Source organism: Clinocottus analis, unplaced genomic scaffold, assembly GCF_023055335.1.
Source record: "Clinocottus analis isolate CAN_PGR_092001 unplaced genomic scaffold, fCliAna1.0.p SCAF_16, whole genome shotgun sequence".
NCBI classification, from domain to species: Eukaryota; Metazoa; Chordata; class Actinopteri; order Perciformes; family Cottidae; genus Clinocottus; species Clinocottus analis.
In genome coordinates, this window is record NW_027175887.1 from 4,969,371 (window position 1) to 4,987,368 (window position 17,998).

The following is a 17,998-nucleotide window of genomic DNA, read 5'->3' on the forward strand; positions in this document are numbered from 1 at the left end:
CGATCGCCCCCGTCGCCACCCTGAAGTTCATCGTTATTATCTTGGCCGCCGGGATGGTGGCCTTCATCGGAGCGGTAATCTGCATCATCGCAGCCGTCCACACCGGCTCCTCCAGGGCTGCCGCGGCACAACAGCAACCGGCTGCCGACAACCACTCGCTGTACGCGGGCGCGGCGGCGCAGAGCCCCGCCGCCGCGGGCTCCGTGGCCCGCGCCGCGTCGCTGGGCGCTCTCCACGGTTCTGAAACGCCTGACCCAGAAGCACCGACCTTCAACGTCGGGCTCAACGGGATGGACGGGGTCACCGGGCTGACGGGTCACGACCCGACCGTCAGTCGACTCATCTGCACGCCGATCCCCGCCGGGGAGTGCAACCCGAAAAACTTTCAGCAACAAGCGGAGGACCCGTCGCTGTACGCGGGGGAAGACTGGGGCTACCTGCGCACCACCGCGGAGGAGCTCCGGCAGACCGTCATGCAGCAAAAGGACCAGATATTGACGGACCAGAGGACCATCAGGGAGCTGACGGGGAAACTATCCGAGTGCGAGAAGGGGCTGGACGGCAGGGGCCGCCGCGCGGACCGGCGCGGGAGCGCCGCGGGGCTGTGGGCGGGCAGAGGCACGCCGGAGGAGACGCACCTGGAGCGGGTCATGGTGCGGGACAGCCCGGGCTCCACGGCCGACGGCGCGCACTTGCTCACCGTCAGGGCTGTGGATGAGCTGGAGCAGGCCATCACTCAGCTCAAAGACCGCATAGAGAAACTGGAGGTAGGTGGAGTGGAAATGAAAGTGACCCCTCCGCGTAAATCATAACCTGCATGCCTCTAAAACAATACTTGGGAGTTTGTGGTCCCACATGATGGGATTGTGAGGCCAAGTTTCACCTACATGGTGTTTCATGGCCTGGAAACAGCTTTGGAAATGAATGTAGATAACTCAAAACACTGCATTTTGCTAATAAGTGATATTCAGAGTGGCATCCACATCTATTTGTGTCTTTGCTCCCCTCTTATGCTCCCCTTCAGGATTCCTGCATGCATGAGTGGTTTATGAAAGCAAGGGGTTTCAATATTGAATGAGAACAAGTGAGTTATTCAAAAGCTTGTGTGTGTGATATTGGATATGGCAGCAAGATAGAGAAGCAATATGAGACTCTTTATTTCATCCATATGTCACCGGATTCAATTTGAAAAGACATTAATGTTAATTGCTGATAACGTCAACATTTAGTGATTTCTTATACTCATAACCTGCCTGTTTGTGTCATTAATAATACATGAATTGATTGCAATGGCGCGGAGGATGCTCATTTCTCACGCCAAGTAAACAGATTACGATTTTAAGATAAAAGAAAAGGACAGGGGAGATGTGAGGATAAAATAAAGGGGGAGGAGATAAAAGGAGGAGGAGGTGGAGGAGAGAGTAAAGCAGCATAACATGAAACATGCTCTGATCTGACCAGAATCCAACCTCATTTTAGACGGAAAAAAATGCCATACATAATTTATGAGTTGCCTATATTTGTGGAAAGCGCAGACTTAACACGATTCCTCCTCACTCTGCGCCGGCGTATGTAGGACATATCCGTATGGGTCATTTCCTTTGTGGATTATAAACACTTTGCTTGTTATTCCATATGGCCGATGACAGATGGAATCCTCCCGGATGCAAAGGGGTTGAATAATCTCCATGTTTTACACTTTGGAGGAAGACATTTCCTTTTGACAGAACAATCTGCTCGTATACTTCACAGGTCTTTGTAGTTCGACCAAAAGCCCGACACTTGTAGCGCGTGTGTCTTTAGCCATCCAGGACACGTTTCTGAGTCCAGGAGCTGCGTGGCCTACTTCAGCAGCACACGGTGGTGTTTACATCAGACGCTGTGGTGAATGTAAAAGAAGAGCACTCATCTGGGATTACTAGGTCGGTCAAATAATATTCCAAATCCCATATGTTTTCTCTTTACTTTCAGCACGTACTGCGGCTGCTCTTTAAAAGTACAAACTGCAGTGTGTTTTCAGGTGAAACATACTACTTCCTCATAATATTGCACCTTGCACTTTGACCCTCTTCCTCATATATCTACTGATTGAGTGTCAGAGTAGAAAGATATGCTGGCTTGCATGCTGCCAAAAGCGACCGGATGGAGGAGAACATATGGTATTTTTGGCATACTGCATTTGTCATGTGTGTTGGGACATACTACATATTGTTCTGGCATACTAAAGGGTGTGGTTGTATGGTTATTGCAACGTATGGTATGGTGAATTCCTCTCACTATTAGCATTCAAGACCCGACCACTTGAAGCACACAAAGTGGGATGGCTGCAAATGCTGTGAATGTGCAGTAACTCGAATGCTTTTCCATTTCGAGAGTACCTATCAGAACATTTGGTACCTCAGTTTCTGAGAGCAGTTTGAGCTATTATGAATTTTTCATTTTAACATCATTTCTACATCAGTAATATTTCAATCATAACCAACAGTAAGTATGCTGTAATATCGCACTGGTCCAGTCCAGTGTGGGGATCCTTTCCCTGAGCTTTACTTTTAGTCCTGGCTCTTGTTTTCATGCAGATGTTTTGCATTTCTCTTGTTAATGGGCAGCATGGATGAGCGTTAAATGATTGTAGCACTTTCAATGTTCATATGGGCACTGAAAGTTTGATCTTTTTACATCTAATTCAACATGATTCTTTGCTGCGATGCTCTGCCAATGTTTTTGCATTTCTGGCAAAAAAGGTAGAAATGGCAGCTTGACTGAAACAAAAGAGACAATTAGCTACCTCAATAAGAGAACACATCGAGGAAGCTAATAGTTGTACACATGGATGTGCTTCATGAAACCATGAACCACTAGGCTGGCTAAAATCAGACCAAAAGACACAACCTAACTACACTATAACAAAGCTGTGTCAGGCTGTACTTTGACATCGTGTTGCTTTGAGCGGAATGCTAACATTAGCATGCTAACAGGCTCACAGTGACAAGGCGAACATATTGATGTAATCAGGTCAGGTCATCTCTGTCTCAGCGATCCATCTGATCGTTGTTGAGATGTTTTAGTATATTTAGCAGAGGACTAACAGACAAGACAAGAGGCCACATTTTATTCAAGTTAGAGTGAGGTGATTACACTATTATATGTCTTAAGAACAATAATTAGGCCGGTTAAAAGTCCCCATTAAGGAGATCTCATGACCACACCTGAGACAGGGAGGATAAAACAAACGCTCCTGCCTGGAAATGAATGGCCTCCTTCAGGTGCATCACTCCCACTCAGAGAGAGATGCCTTCCTCCCTCGGCTCCCACTCCTTCTTTTTTTTTAACCTCAGTCGTGATGTGTGCTCCCTGTAAATGTGTTCACTTCTTTCTGGCTTTGATTCACGCTACTGCATAATATCTGTTGAGGGGATTTTGATCAGCTAATGAGTCTGTTGTCCCTTCGCGGAGCTCAAACCACTCACACAGAAGTGACCGAAGAATTAATAAGAGATCTTCCTTTGAAAATGAAACGGCTCCGCATAAATGAAACAAGCTGATTAATTCTCCTTCTGTGCTCATATCCATTAAGTCGAGTCTACTGCAGGACACATGGAAATCCCATTCATCCTGAACATGCATCTCTTACGTCAGAATCTTAATATATTCAATGCCATAACTTCTCTTATAAGCCATGACTTACATGCATGGGTTACAATTTCCCATTATCACATAGAAGTTATCATTGTAGGGAGGAATGCTCCTGGTTTTTGCTTCACTGGTAGATTTCATAACTTCATGTAAGCACTGAGCACACTGAATTGACTCCTTTGTGGCAGCTCTGTGTTTCCACAGTTCCCTGTAACACAATTGTAACACAATGCTCAGTGGATATACTGGACCACGCAGGTTTGAGGATTCTTGCAGCGTCTGTATTTCCTATATTCCTTCCCTTGTGGTCGGGCTATTTATTTAAGTGAACCGTTATGCAAGGGAGCCTCGTAATGTGTTCACTGAAATAGTTCATTATCTTGGTTGCCTTTTCTGAAATGCAGTCCTTTATTGCGCTATACTTACTTAACAGACTGTTTTATTGAATGTATCTAAGTAATGCTGTAGAAGAACGCTAATTATATGCAATGCTAAAGTCTGAGATTTAATATAAAGGAAAAAAAAGCATCAAGTTTAAAGGAAATGTTTGTCTTTTTTTAACATCAATGCTTTTTTTGGATATAAATGAGAAGATTGATTCCACTTTAACATCTGTCCGTTCAGTATGCAACTACAGTCGACAGTCAGTTAGCTTAGCTTAGCATCGGTCTGAAGGGGACAAAATCCAAAAGTTCTTTAATAAGTAATAAGAGTAATCTGCACAAAAAACAAGGTGTGAAACAACAACTAATTGCTTTGACAGGAGACGCTGTTGGACTGGGGGCTTCTTCAGGACTATTTCTTGTCCGGGTTTTTACCTCGTGCTGACTGCACCGAGCCAAGAAAAAGCCCCGAAAGCAATGTTCAACTATTTCATTAAGGGCTAAACATTAACCACAGCATCGTGAAACCTTTTTAAATGGGCCCTGTTATATATCCAGCGGTGATGTGACATCAATACCTTGTCCTTAGATGCAGCCGAGCTACTGTTGAGATTCACTGCTGTAGGTCGTAGTAAATACACTATCGCCTGAACTGTTGGTTTGTTTAAAGACTGCGGCGGCTGCAGAGTGTACTTTACATTATTTTCCTGTAAAACCCACACTGTGAACATGTTGTCATCCACTGTCTCCATCCTCTGCAGTCAGACATCGGCCCATTTCCTCACAACCAGACAGACATCAGCACCTCGGGAGCGCCAGAGGGAGGCGCCGTGTCGGGCGGCCCAGAAAGGTTGGCGAATCCCGGGCACAGGGCCGCTGCCCACAGGCCTTGGAGGATGGAAGACTTGGAGGGGGAGCTGGAGAAGAAGGTGGAGCTGCTGGAGAAGGAGAGAAAAACCCTGAGGCTGGAGACAGAGAAGCACAGGCAGGAAATCGACCAGGGCATCAATAAACTTCACCACCGACTCGCAGGGCTGGAGGGAGGTTAGTACGAGTCGAGGGAAAGACGTTAATGATGTGTAAATGAAAATATATAAAGCGGTATATAAAAGGAAGCGAGATATTGCTGCAATGAACCACTTGCGGAATGATTCAAGTCACTATGAGAAATACTTTGTGTAATGCTCTGAATCAAACCAGGCCATGGGCTTTGAATAAATTATGTTTAATTTATTTTTTAAAAAAAGGAGAAAAAAAGTATTAAAAAAGAATGAAATCCATGCTCTGCCTGCACATGTGAGATCACATGAAGAAGTGTCAGTGACAGTCGATGAGTAAAGCAGGAAATCTATTTGATCGTCTTGCCAGATCGATGGCTTTAATCGCTCGTGCTCTCAGGTGTCTCGGGGCATTCCTTCCCAGAGGGCTACCGGCTGTCCTTCCCAACTCGGACCAACTACATGTACGCTGTTGTGAAGCACGCCGTGCCGGCCCTGCGGGCCTTCACCGCCTGCCTGTGGCTGCGGCCCGCGGAGGGAGGGATCGGGACGCCTCTGTCCTACGCTGTCTCCGAGCAACCCAACGAACTGGTGCTGCTGCAGGGCCTGCACACCCCGACCGAGCTGCTCATCAACGACAAGGTACGCGCCGTCAGTCAAGAGCCCGAGCCCGCACTGTGTGTCCCACCTGACCCGTCCAGCGCCTGAGTGCAATTCATTTTGCCCAGGAGATTGATGTCACGGTTTGTGGGTTGTATTTCAAACTATCTATTGATTGATGTGTATGGATTGAGTTGACTCAACCTCTCAGAGTCTGTGGAGAGTACACCAATCTAATGAAGTCAACGGTGAATAGAAACTGTGTACTTTGACATACACTTATATTTTAAATGAATTGTAAATGTTGACTATTAACAGTTATTTTGTAATCGCTTCAACTTCATAATGGGAGTTTAATTTCCTCAATATCCCAGTTATTGCTGAGTAGAAAGATTAAGCTGCAGTATTACTTCGTCAATATATGTGGAGTACTGCAAACAATTACAGATTTTAACAGACACATTGTGGTTTTTAAATCTGTCTCAAGATGTTTGTGTTACTTATTAATTTGATGTAATGGCGCAGCCAATATGTCCGTGCCTTTTGAATAATAAACATACAGAGTGCTACGTGCTAATAACTTTGCTGTAAGACACAATAACTGGATCCAAGAGTCTACAGCACTGATATGGGATGGATACCAGTATACACACTGGTATCTTAGTGGTTTTGTGTTTTTTTCCTCGCTCCATTATCATCCACTAGTACTCGAGGCTCGCCCACTTCATGAACATGTTGCAGGTATCACTGTGCTGTACATGAACAGCATTATACTCTTCTTGGATTACAATATTTAACGCCTGTGACACAAGAAGTTGTGCTCTGTATTAGCATGCAAACAAGTCGAACACATCAAGCGAAAGAGCCAATTTAGCAGACAAGCTAAATGGCCTCCTTCATGTTGTTAAATGACACATTAATGCACCACCTCGACAGCCCTGCTGGGTGGTGTACCGCGGCGCAGAGACCGGTGTAATTCAATGAAGTCATTATGGTAATAGAAGCCTGGAGGAAAGTTTGTTGTGTCCTTGCAGGTGGCAGGATGTCTCTAAGACTTAGGGAATACCGCACAACAGGGGAAACAGGAGAGAAATAAGATAACAGAGGGACGTCACACCGCCGTAGAGCGGCGTCCTCTCTCACCTCCAAACGTGTGCCGTCGAGACCTTCGACTTCTTCTGAATTGCCCTTTTCCTCTGCCCTGTCGCTAGGTGGCGCAGTTGCCTCTCAACCTCTCCAGAGGCAGTTGGCAGCACATCTGCGTGAGCTGGAGCCAGAAGGGAGGAGCCTGGCATGCCTACCAGGGGGGAAAGCTGCGGGGCGAGGGCCACGCGCTGGCCGCCGGACATCATATCCGACCCGGAGGAGTGCTCATACTGGGCCAGGAGCAGGTGAGCGCATGATGAGGGAGTGAAACACTAATTAATTCTACGTTTTCACTGAATAGACACAGGTAAAGCTTACTCCAAAAGAAATCTAATCTGGAACGCCCTTCAGGCTTCTGCTGACTCCTGCAAACTGCAAATTTCAGTTTTGAGTATACTGCTAAGTGGTGTGCTGCTGTAGTGATGAGTGGATAAGGTGTGTGTCTGCATAATGGTCAGAAGCATAAACGACCCTATTTTTAGGCCGAGAATTGCATACTCAAACTAAAAAGGGTGTATCTCTGCAACCACTGAGGCTATTTAAATAATTTTGGTGTTATAATAAAAGATTTTGTTCAGATGTGTAAATATCCGTCCATATGTTACCCGTTGATGACACACACACAGTAAAAATGAAAAGGTTCCAGGTCTGCCTCGAAAAAAGCACTTTCAGAATGATTATTTCTTTGAAATGATGAAGCTGTAAGGTTTAAACTTCTCCCAAATCACAGCACAATTTGAGTTCCTCGGGGGCCCTCATCCAGATCCAGGAGAGCTCCTCTCACATGGCATATTTGTTCAGTTGTCCTGCAATCCCACGCTGCACTTTTTTCATCACACTTTCTTGATCTTGGCCACAAGCAAGCTCACGGTCCAGCCCGAGGCAGTACAAGCTAAGACTTTTTGTGTTTGAAAGTAAAATGTGTTCTTCTCAATCCCACCCTCTTCTGAACTCCACTCCTCTTCCTCTCCAGGATTCCCTGGGTGGAGGGTTTGACTCATCCCAGGCTCTGGTTGGGGAGTTGTCCCAGGTCGGTCTTTGGGACCGGGTCCTGTCCGCCAACCAGGTGGCCAGCTTGGCCCGCTGTGGCAAAGTGACCCAGGGCAGTGTGGCCCCCTGGACCGAGAACGGAGTCGAGGTTTACGGTGGAGCAACCAAGGACCCGGGAGAGCCTTGTAGTAAACACAACAGGAGTTCTCAATGACCGATGGGGGCGAGGGAAGCGACAGAAAGAAGGGAGGGGTAAAGTTGTAGCCCTTTCAAGAAGGTAGGATTCTGCCCATCACTAGCACTGCTACAGGATCTTTTTTTTTTTTTTTTTTTTAACATCTCTCTATGTGGCATGGAATGACAAATTCGTAAAAAAAAAAAAAAAGGAAAATATATGGTATGCATATCCATATGACGTGAGTACGAGAGGGTTTGCAGTTACTTTACCACACTTCTAGTAATCGATGCCATCATGGAGGCCCACTGGAAAATTGTGCAATACAAGATGAGATTCCTTATAAATATAGCTGATTAGATTTGTGTCCAGATTCAGGTCACACTCAACTATTTTGTCATGTGTCTAAATGTAAGTAACTAATGTTTACTACGTGAATACTAGCAAGCAATTGAACCGTCTGCTGCTCATTCATTTCTGAGTGAACGACACAGTGATGTCAGCTGACCAAAAGTAGAATGATTAGCGAGCTAACAAGATTTTTAACCTTTTAAAGGAATTGTTAAGCATTTTGAAAAATATGCGTATTCGCTTTCTTGCTCATGTCTGTACAGTAAATCGGCAGCCGGATAGCGTAGCTTAGCATAAAGACAAAAAATGTAAGCCTGGTGCGTCCAGAGGTAACGAGACCTACAAGCGTCTCTCAAGCTCACCAATTAGCATGTTATATCTTGTTTGAGCACAACTATTTCTTTAAATGAGTCATTTTGAGACTTTGTCTTTTCATAAAAACATGTTAATTTGTGAACTTTAGGCAAAATGTGTTACGTTTGGACAAAGCTACGCTAACCTTTTCCACCTGTCAGCAGTCTTTATGCGATGCAAAGCTTCGCATAGCTACATGTGTGCAAACTCCCGAAATCTTGATCTAAAATCTAAAAAAGGAGCTGCTAAAACCGTGCAAACTAGTCGTTCTTTTGAGACGGCCCGGGCTGGGAGAACTTCAACGAGTCGCTCACAGCTGCCGTAGAATAATAACACGAGTTGTTGACCTCCATTATGGCTGCCAGACGTTGCGTAAAACTTCTGAAATCCCTCCACGAGTGCAGCGGGGTCGGGGTAGAGTTAATTAAGAGCCGCGACAGCTTTGGAGTTGGGAGTCAAGGTAAGGTGATGAAAAGTGTTGGAGAAAGTGGTGGGAATATTAAGTAGTCGATGGCACCAAGGGGGAGATGATGAAAGAGGAGGGAAAGGAGGAGGACAGAGGGATGGATCGGGCACTTTTAAGGAGTGATGCCACGTTGTTTTCACCTCTGCATGATGTATTCACATACCTGTAATGTCTTGCCACTGCACAGTGCCTCCTGCATCCATGGCCGGTAAGTGGCTGTTTATGTGTTTGTCTATGAAGGCCCAAAGGTCTCTAAATAAGTTACTGAACAAATCTAAAACAAGTATTATGCCCGAAGGAATTCACCACCGCTAGCCGAATGTTACTCTTTTTTTGTGGAGGGGCACTTTTTATATATATATATTTCTGAAAAGCCTTCGCCCCGTTTATGTCATTATGTGCTTCATCTTGTGCTCTTTACGTTCTTTGAAAACATGTTAAATCAAGATTACGATACAGCTACCGATGTGTAGAGTATCCATGTTACATGGTCAAATATACAATATGCACTTAGTCATTTTAACATTCCTGGATGCTGACTGTTTCTTCTTTGCAATTTTATACATGCAGCCAGTCAACAATGCGGTTCGATGAATTAACAACCTTCAACTCTTCCAACCTTCAGACATTCCATGCATGAGTCGTACTGTATGTTTGTTGTTACACGCCTCGGTGCATCCAGTCGGTTTCTGAAAATCCATTCGCTGTCGTGTGAGACGTTAAATACAGATTGTCCATTTCACAATTTCTTTAAAAAAAAACTGGCTCTCCCCCAAGCACAAAAAATATCCTTCGTGGAAAGTGCCTGTCCGGGTGTTTGAACCCATGTAAACAAATCATCTAATGTAACGTCCTGATGGAGAATTCCCACTGCGAGACATTTTGAACTAATTAAGCGTCAGTGATTCTGTGAACTCCCTGCTGGATTTTTAAGATTGAAGAGGTTTGATAAAAGATTTGAAGACACAGGGCTTCTTTGCAGTGTCGCCAAACTGATGCTTAATCAGGTCAAAATCCTCTTGCTGTGCCTAATAGTGTCTTTGATGATGTCTGCTGAGTTATTAAAAATATTATGCCTGGTGTCTGTTCAGCTTGTTTAAGAGCTTTCTTTTTGTTTTTTTTTGTCTTTTTGATAGTGGTGTGGCTTTATTCTCTTTACAGTTATTGGAATTGACATTTTATGTCTTTTGGCAATGTTTTTCTTACATCCTCTTTTCTTTCACTGTATGCATTGGTATGTGTCTATTTTCATGTTGTAGTTTGTATAAATACTGTATGTCCATGTCTTGTATGGTGTTGTATTGTTCTGCATATTTGCTGTGTACAAAACTCTTTAATAAAGTCCTTTTCAGATCTAAAGATCGTCATTATTTTCATAGTATCTTATACTGTGTCAGCTTCAGAAAAGAAGTACAGCAAACTACGTCTATTCAACTCTTATTCAAGGACACACACACACACTTGTGATTCAAGGGCAGCAGCAACAAAACCTGCTGTGAGAGCCTTCGACACTAGACGCCACAAGAAAAATATTAGACGGAAAAAAACCCCTCTATTTTTTTGCTCACTTTGTTCATTCTTACTGAAGGAATACAGGAGAGTTTTAAGGAGAGAAGCCCGGAGCCAGCTCCCTTTGGTGCAGCAGGTGTAGATGAGTTTAAAGTAAATTGAGGATTTGGGTGAGTCTCCGAGCTTCTCACATAAATGTGAAAACCTGTTTCTGTTTTAGTAGCCATGTGATTTAGAGGCATCATGGGTTCAAGACCTCACATTCAGTGAAAGTGTCAAATGGACAGCAGACTATATTTAGTACGAGAACACATGAAGCACAGAGTGATAGAACCGACTAACAGTGACTCATTCATTCATTCATGACCCGAAAAACAAACTGTGATTCAAACAAATAGTTTAACATGTTTTTGTCCACCTTCTTGCTGAGAGCTACAGCGATCGGCCGGTTAGCTTAGCTTAGTAACGTTAGCTAACGCATGTTTCTTCTGAGAGTCACCAGTTAAAACAGTCACTCGTTAAACCAAAACATCTCTATGGCTGCTATATGAGCTATTAAACGTGTTGACTATCACTGGACGGATTACTGGACAAAAAATACTTGTCTCTAACGCCCATTTTGTAAATCTGACTAAAGACAAACCCTTGAGTCTCTGTCATGGTAGTTGAGGCTTGCTACATGAACACAGATGAAGTTGGTAGCATCCAGTGACTTGTAAGCTCAGAATCTCTCGCTGGTGTGACGTTGCATGCCGGGTTTCTCCACCAATACATCTACATGTATCGGGCCACTTGCTGATCTATTACCAACGAGCGCAACGATCTGGAAAGTCAGTTTGTTTTTGGTTGCGTTCGCCATTGTTTGGTGGGTAAGGCTCTTGCATAGCTCGCCATGCTATTGCTCTCGGGCGCATGCTTTTGTATGTCATCATTGACATGAAACATGATATCCTCCGCGCGCATTCTTTTAAAAATCTTCGTACAGTGCCAGGCTAGCTGTTCCCCCTCTATTTCCATTCATGCTAAGCTAAGCTATCTGGCTGCTGTGAGCAAAACCTTATAGTTAAAGGAACATATATGAAAATCTGACTCGTAATCTAGGTCACGACATGAAAGTCATTAGGGACATTCCCCTTAATGTTAAACTCCTTTTACAAATGTATGTCTCACATGAACTCCCATATCCCCAACAGATGTGTGTATGCTTCTTCGAAAGCCTGCAGGTCTATTTTACTGAATTGCATAGGTCTCTTATATAGTATCCCTTCATGCCACCAATGTGCAATCTCCAAGACAGTTTCAATTCTCACTCTGCAATTATTCTCCCCACCTCTCCATCATCCTCCGTCCTCACCTCCCACTCTCCTCCTCCCAGCGGACCCGCATCCTCCTCCGCTCGTTGCCGACTGTCGTCTGCGTTCCTCGTGTCCCATTTATTCTGCCAAGACACCCCGCACAAGGCTCCTGACTAAAGAAAAAGAGAGACGCAGGCGCATCCCTGGCTCTGACGGTTCAAGGGTGCCGTCACGATACTATCCGTCATTTTAACACGTATTTGGGGAAATTGGAGAGAGCAAGCATACAAGAGATTTGTAAGAACACACACCTGTGTGAGTAGGGAGCAAATCCGTTGAGATATGCCTCTACATCTGAATCATGCAAGGCATTTTTGATTTTCTCTTGGGCCTGTATAGGCTTCGAACACAATATGATTTAACAAACCATGACGCGACTAATCGTGAAAAGCCAACAAACATGATGCCACGGGCCAGCATGATGCCATGGCCTCAGCAATATCTGCGATCCCTAATTAGAAAGAGTCAATCTGTTCAACCGCTCCAGTGGATAAGACACGACTGAGCGTCGCTTGTTCACGCACTCCTCTCTTTCACTAACAGACTTACCACTTAAGTCCATCACCGGCTCTGCTGCTCGTGCCAGAGAGTCGCACTCAAGCGCGCAACTTAGATCCAAACCGAGCCAAAGTCTTGTTAATCTCATAACTGTGGTTGGTGAGGGGGGGGGCTTTTGTGTGAGAAACTGCTGCGAGCAGAATTTGAACCCCTTCAACACAGTCGACCGTCATGTTTTTTTAGCGGCTGGAATATAACACTGTCTTGTTTCTATGCTATATAATCTACATACCTGTTGAGGCTGAAGAGGTTGTTCCAATACAAAAAGCAAGTCCTTCCTTCCCGCTGCTGTCAGGCTGCACAACAAACTGAGCTCTGGTGCAATATTATAATTTTTTAATATATATATATACTTTTTATTCCGTTTGTATATTTAATATAGCTATTGTGGATTATTTTTCTTCTTTACTGTTTTTACTATTTATTTATATTGATTTTTGTTTCCATGCGTCTCTTGTGTGCACTGCTGACGTAATCTCGTTTTTCCCCCACTGCGGGATAATAAAAGATTATCTTATTTTATCTTATTCAATTGTTTTGGTTGTATGTCTGTGTATCTTGTGCTTTGGCAGACATATCTGAACAGTGCAATATGCAACAGGCTTTACAGGCTTATTTGTTGTTTGTGTTTTTTGCATCGTGTCTCACACCTGCTGTGGTGCTGTAGCTTCAACACAATTGCCTCTCGACCGCTGCTCTTAACTGCTCATGGCAGCCTGTCGGGTGTTCATTTCTTTCCCTGCGCTCTCTGCGTTTGTCCGAGGCGGCGAGCGGCACAGAGACGTAGGAGGAAACACAAATTCAATGTGTGATTTGTTCATGTAAAAAAATCGAAATCTCTTCTCAGATTATTCTTTTTCGGTTTCAGCGCCTCAAACAAAGATGTAGGAATTGGCCTCTTTGTATTTCTCACTCAACAGCCTGCAGCTCGGTTGGAGGACGCTCTCATACTGGCTGCAGCGAGAGCTTCAACCCTCCAGTTCCTGAGAAAACCTCTCCGACCACCGGGCTGACCACCTCCAACACATGTCATCCACAGCAAACGGGAAGATATTCCATGTTGGATTACCAATCCCGATCTAATCCATAATGTTCCATCTAGGAATGGACAGAGTGTAATCCCATGTAATCCATGAATTGGATGGACCATCAAACGGAGAGTTGACCTGATACTAATGAACTCTCACGGCTCGTAGTCCACAGTCTATGAGTACCGAAAGTGTTGTCCGCTGTCTTTGATTGTTGATGTGTGTGTACAGGTTTCACTATGGGATTAGACAGCAGGTGGGTTGGCTCTTCTCAGGGTCTGGGGGATTTTTTTTATGACTCAAAGCTGTATAAATGAAACTCATTACTTTTAGCTTAAGCAGATATATGCTATTTCATCTTTTTTCACATGTACAGGATTCACTTCATACCGCAACGGCTTGAGTTACTGTACGACGTCTACAACACATGATGTCACCGGGGTACCGGAGTACACCTGTACTACAGCAGCCAGGTGAGGAGTGAAACCACTGGAGGTCAGCAGAAACAAGGTTTTAAGGGGTGTAAAGTTAGTTCTTAAAGTTGTGGTCCTCAAGATATTTTAGTGACTCCCCATGGTTGCAGTGTTAACAACAAGTGTGAAGATCAATACTGATTCACATGCGCCATCATCATCGCCACTTCGAATGAAAACTACACAGAGAGGTAGATACAGAATGTAAATACTTTGAACGTTTAGCGTTGAAAAGTTGACGACTTGTAGCTCGAATATTTGGGTCATTGGTTTTCACACACCAAGCGGAAGCCTTTTGACACTTTGCGGTCAATAACTCCTTTCGATTGAAATCCTTAAATACACCGAGTCATCGCTTTTTCTTTTGAACCAGAGCAGGTAATCCACCTACTCAGCTTCCACATGGCGGTGTACCAGAATAGTTAGTCTTCACACACACACACAAAAACACACAAAAACACACACGCACACAAACACAGTCCAAAATCCCCACTGAGGCTCCATCTGGACAGGAACACGCTTTGCTCATCCTCCGTCTTTGTCTCCCACTTTGCATCTCATATTACTCTCTCTCTTTCTCCCTCCCCCCCCTCCTCCCCCCCTTCTCTCTCTCTCTCTCTCTCTCTCTCTCTCTCTCTTTCTCCCTCCCCCCCTCCCCTCTCTCTCTCTCTCTCTCTCTCTCTCTCTCTCTCTCTCTCTCTCTCTCTCTCTCTCTCTCTCTCTCTCTCTCTCTCTCTCTCTCCCTCTCCCTAACTCGCCGATCCTCCATCGTGTCATACAATATTCGTTCAAGGGAAGGTAGTTGGCCTTGTAAAACGATAAAATCAGTGGTTTAGCTTCCTCTGAGGCCGCTCGTGTTCAAACTGTATACACTAGAGCTTTACCCTAGAGGGCATATTTGGGGATAAATAAACCAAACGGTTGTGTGGTGTGACGTGGCTTTGTTTCCCACCGGCTTTGGCGCCGTATATTGGTAAAGAATAGTCAGCATTTTGTTGTGTTTTGACCTTTAGTTCATACGTTTTCCCATGGTCGATGGACTTACTGGTGATGTTCTGAAAGAAATCTCCAATATGCAGAGTTCTCCTGTCGATTCATAAATCTCATAGCGTGTCCATGAGTGAATAATCATGTTTTGGGTGTTGTAGAAGAATAAATCATATCTCTGAGTTTTGTATAAAAGTCTGCTCATAGTGTCTGTGTGTATTCCTGCCAGTCCGGTCTGTAACAGTAACCCCTTTGCACGCAGAAACTGTTTTACATTCATAGAGAATGTGCACCTGCTTCATCAAAACATTAGTTAGTACGTGTTTTATATTAAGCAGACATCCCTTATTTCAACACTAATCTCATCCTGACATTTCCCTCCAAATTTCCCTCATTCGCTTTCTCTCCGTGTCTAATTACATCTCTGTAGCATTTTCAACCTTTTCGGCTCTCACTTCTTCCAATTCCTCTGTGCTGGGGTGCAGAGAGGGCTTTGGCGAGTGTGTGTGTATGTGTATGTGTATGTGTGTGTGTGTGTGTGTGTGTGTGTGTGTGTGTGTGTGTGTGTGTGTGTGTGCAGGGCTGTGCAAACATGCTTTGCTTTTTGTCATCGTTGTCTGTGACAATCCCCCTTGTGTTTTCATTCATCTATGTAAGACGTCCCCAATTATATGGATTTTAAAAGAAAAATGTGTGTGTGTGTGTGTGTGTGTGCAGTATGTTCTTCCAGGCACGAAGCTGTCAAGTATTGTTTTGATCTATTTTGATCAACAGTTCCGTGTTTGGAGACAATGCATTGTGCAGATCTATCAATCTTTGCATTTATGTTTAACATCCACGCCTTTTGCATTATCTATTGTTAGAGTCATTCTTTATGAAATCCCACAAAAAGGAAAGAATTGGAGAGTTAAAGTGTGGTGTGAAGACAAACAAGTGTGAGAAGATGGGAGGAGGGAGAGGAGCAGAATGATAATGCGACTGTCGAAAGTGTACAATTTTAAACCAACTGTCATACGTCTACAAGGGAAACTGGAAACAAACAGGAAGTCAGATGTGTTTGTTAGCCTGTTTTTATAAGTGCAGTATTACGAGAACATACGAATGAGCAAGTACACTTCTATCACCTTGTTGTGTATGTACACAATAGCGATCAGTGTACACAAGCGGCTCACAAGAAGAAAAATATATAAAATGTGCTGTGGACTCGGTCCCCCTCCAATCTTCGCTCTGCATTGTGCAGCACGCGTTCGTCTGAACAGACTGTTCAAGAAAGAAACTCGTCTTTGTGTTTTGTCCTCTGAGGGCTTTTCATACAATCTGCTGAAATCAATTTTCTGCTGGTGAGAAAGATACACAAACACGCGTATGCACACACAAACACACACACCCTATACACAATTTGCAACCTGGGATTTTTCGCTGACAACCTCCTCCTGAGAAAATTAAGGACACTCTCTCTCTCTCTCTCTCTCCCTCTCTCTCTCCCTCTCCCCCCCCCCCCCCCCTCTCTCTCTCTCCCTCCGTCAGGAAAATGAACCAACACCCCTCGTCTTCCGTCTGGCGGCTTGAGTAATGGATCCTCCAGATTCAACCACGCATTGCCTGAATAAAACTCATCAGTTAGGGATCACGAGCGTATCAGCAGCACGACACTCTGAGTCACTACGAACTTGTTTTTCCGTCTCTCTCCATCCACACGTTGTGATGTTGAAGCTGTCATCACATTTCGCTCAGCCACTCGGGCTGACTGACGGCATTCAAATTTAGTTTGTGATCGCGTAAGACGATTGCAAAAAAACATCTTTGTTTCTCCAACTTTGGGAACGCCCAATGGCTGCTGGAATAACTTCATTTAAGGATTTATTTCTCTGTCAGCTGATCGCGAGCGTTCACTTTGAATCCACCAACCAGGTTCTGGACGGTTTCCTTCAGCCAATCACATGCTTGCTGACAAACTTTAAAACATGTTCTCCTCTCTGCTGCTGTCAGTTGCAGCTCAAATAGGACGTGACCTTCGTTCACCCCGATCACCTCGAGTCAGCATCACAGCCACGCTCCTCATTCATCACGGGATTCAATTCCAATGAGGTCTCTCGTGATTGAACTTGTGCACAGAGGAACTCTCCGTGTCGTGCAGGATATCGGGTGATGGATGGTCTGTGTGACCATCCTGTGAGCAGGCCTCTCGCTCCAGGAGCCTGGTGGGCGGAGTCAGCTCGTCAGGTAGATTCAGCTCAGCTGGTCCGGCTGGAAGTCTGTGAAAGCTGCTGCTCCACTGGCTTGGTTTGTATTATGTTCAGTACATTTTTACACAAATAACCATTTTAATGATGTTAAATCAACGTATGTGTAGTGTCAACTTATGTGTGGCCTACCTTCCTTTGTCCAGCCGCGAGTCGCATCGTGACACACTGAGCGTGTTTCAGTCTATAATTGTGTCTTTTGAGATTAAGTTGACCTAAAAAGGGTTTCATATCATCTCTCCACATCTGGCCAAGTGAAGACTATAGAGCATTAATATATGTAGCCCCCCCCCCCTGTACAGAAACATAATAATGGTCAGACCCAACACACTATAAATGATTAGAAAAGCTAGCTTAGGAATTCAACATATTTGTGCAGAGAGCTGCTTATCAGCCCAAGTATCCCACAATACTGTATCTTCACTATCGGCCCTTCTATCCCAATTGCCCCACACAACACAACACAGGTCCACGCGTCGCCACAACCGATGACGGATTGCCCCACGTGTGATTAGATTATCCCGTGAGCTGTCACCTTGAAATGTATGAAGAGAGGGAGAGAGAGAAATGTGTACGAGGTTATGAAAGATGGATGAAGTGAAGTACGGCGGTGGGAAAGATTCAAATTGCTCTACTAGGAATAAAAGAGGTCTGGCTGTAGAGGCATATTTAAATGATTTTCTACTTATGTGTGTTGTGAGTTATGATGTGTGTGTGTCCACAGAGGAGTAAATGTGCCACCCTAACAT

At 44.5% G+C, this 17,998-nt stretch overlaps 1 protein-coding gene and 1 long non-coding RNA gene across 2 annotated transcripts in view; one reads left to right on the forward strand and one right to left on the reverse strand.

Annotated features, from left to right (window-relative positions):
* Positions 1-10,527, forward strand: nptxra (neuronal pentraxin receptor a). The gene is made up of 5 exons (XM_068578102.1): positions 1-767; positions 4,778-5,060; positions 5,415-5,656; positions 6,826-7,005; positions 7,734-10,527. The coding sequence occupies exons 1-5, from the start codon at positions 54-56 to the stop codon at positions 7,962-7,964; spliced, it is 1,650 nt and encodes a 549-aa protein (XP_068434203.1). The 5' UTR covers positions 1-53; the 3' UTR covers positions 7,965-10,527.
* The window catches only part of LOC137786307 (uncharacterized), an 18,981-nt gene continuing 5,286 nt past the window's right edge, over positions 4,304-17,998 (reverse strand). The window contains exons 3-4 of the long non-coding RNA XR_011077574.1: positions 6,758-6,990; positions 4,304-4,954 (exon numbers count right to left, since the gene is read on the reverse strand). This is a non-coding gene — a long non-coding RNA (uncharacterized lncRNA). The remainder of the gene's footprint in view (positions 4,955-6,757; positions 6,991-17,998) is intronic.

Excerpts from the sequence above, each read along its gene's own strand:
- nptxra (XM_068578102.1), top strand. The coding sequence starts at position 54 with ATGGTGGCCTTCATCGGAGCGGTAATCTGCATCATCGCAGCCGTCCAC. Across the intron at positions 768-4,777 it reads ACCGCATAGAGAAACTGGAG|TCAGACATCGGCCCATTTCC; the intron begins GTAGGTGGAGTG and ends CATCCTCTGCAG. Across the intron at positions 5,061-5,414 it reads ACTCGCAGGGCTGGAGGGAG|GTGTCTCGGGGCATTCCTTC; the intron begins GTTAGTACGAGT and ends TCGTGCTCTCAG.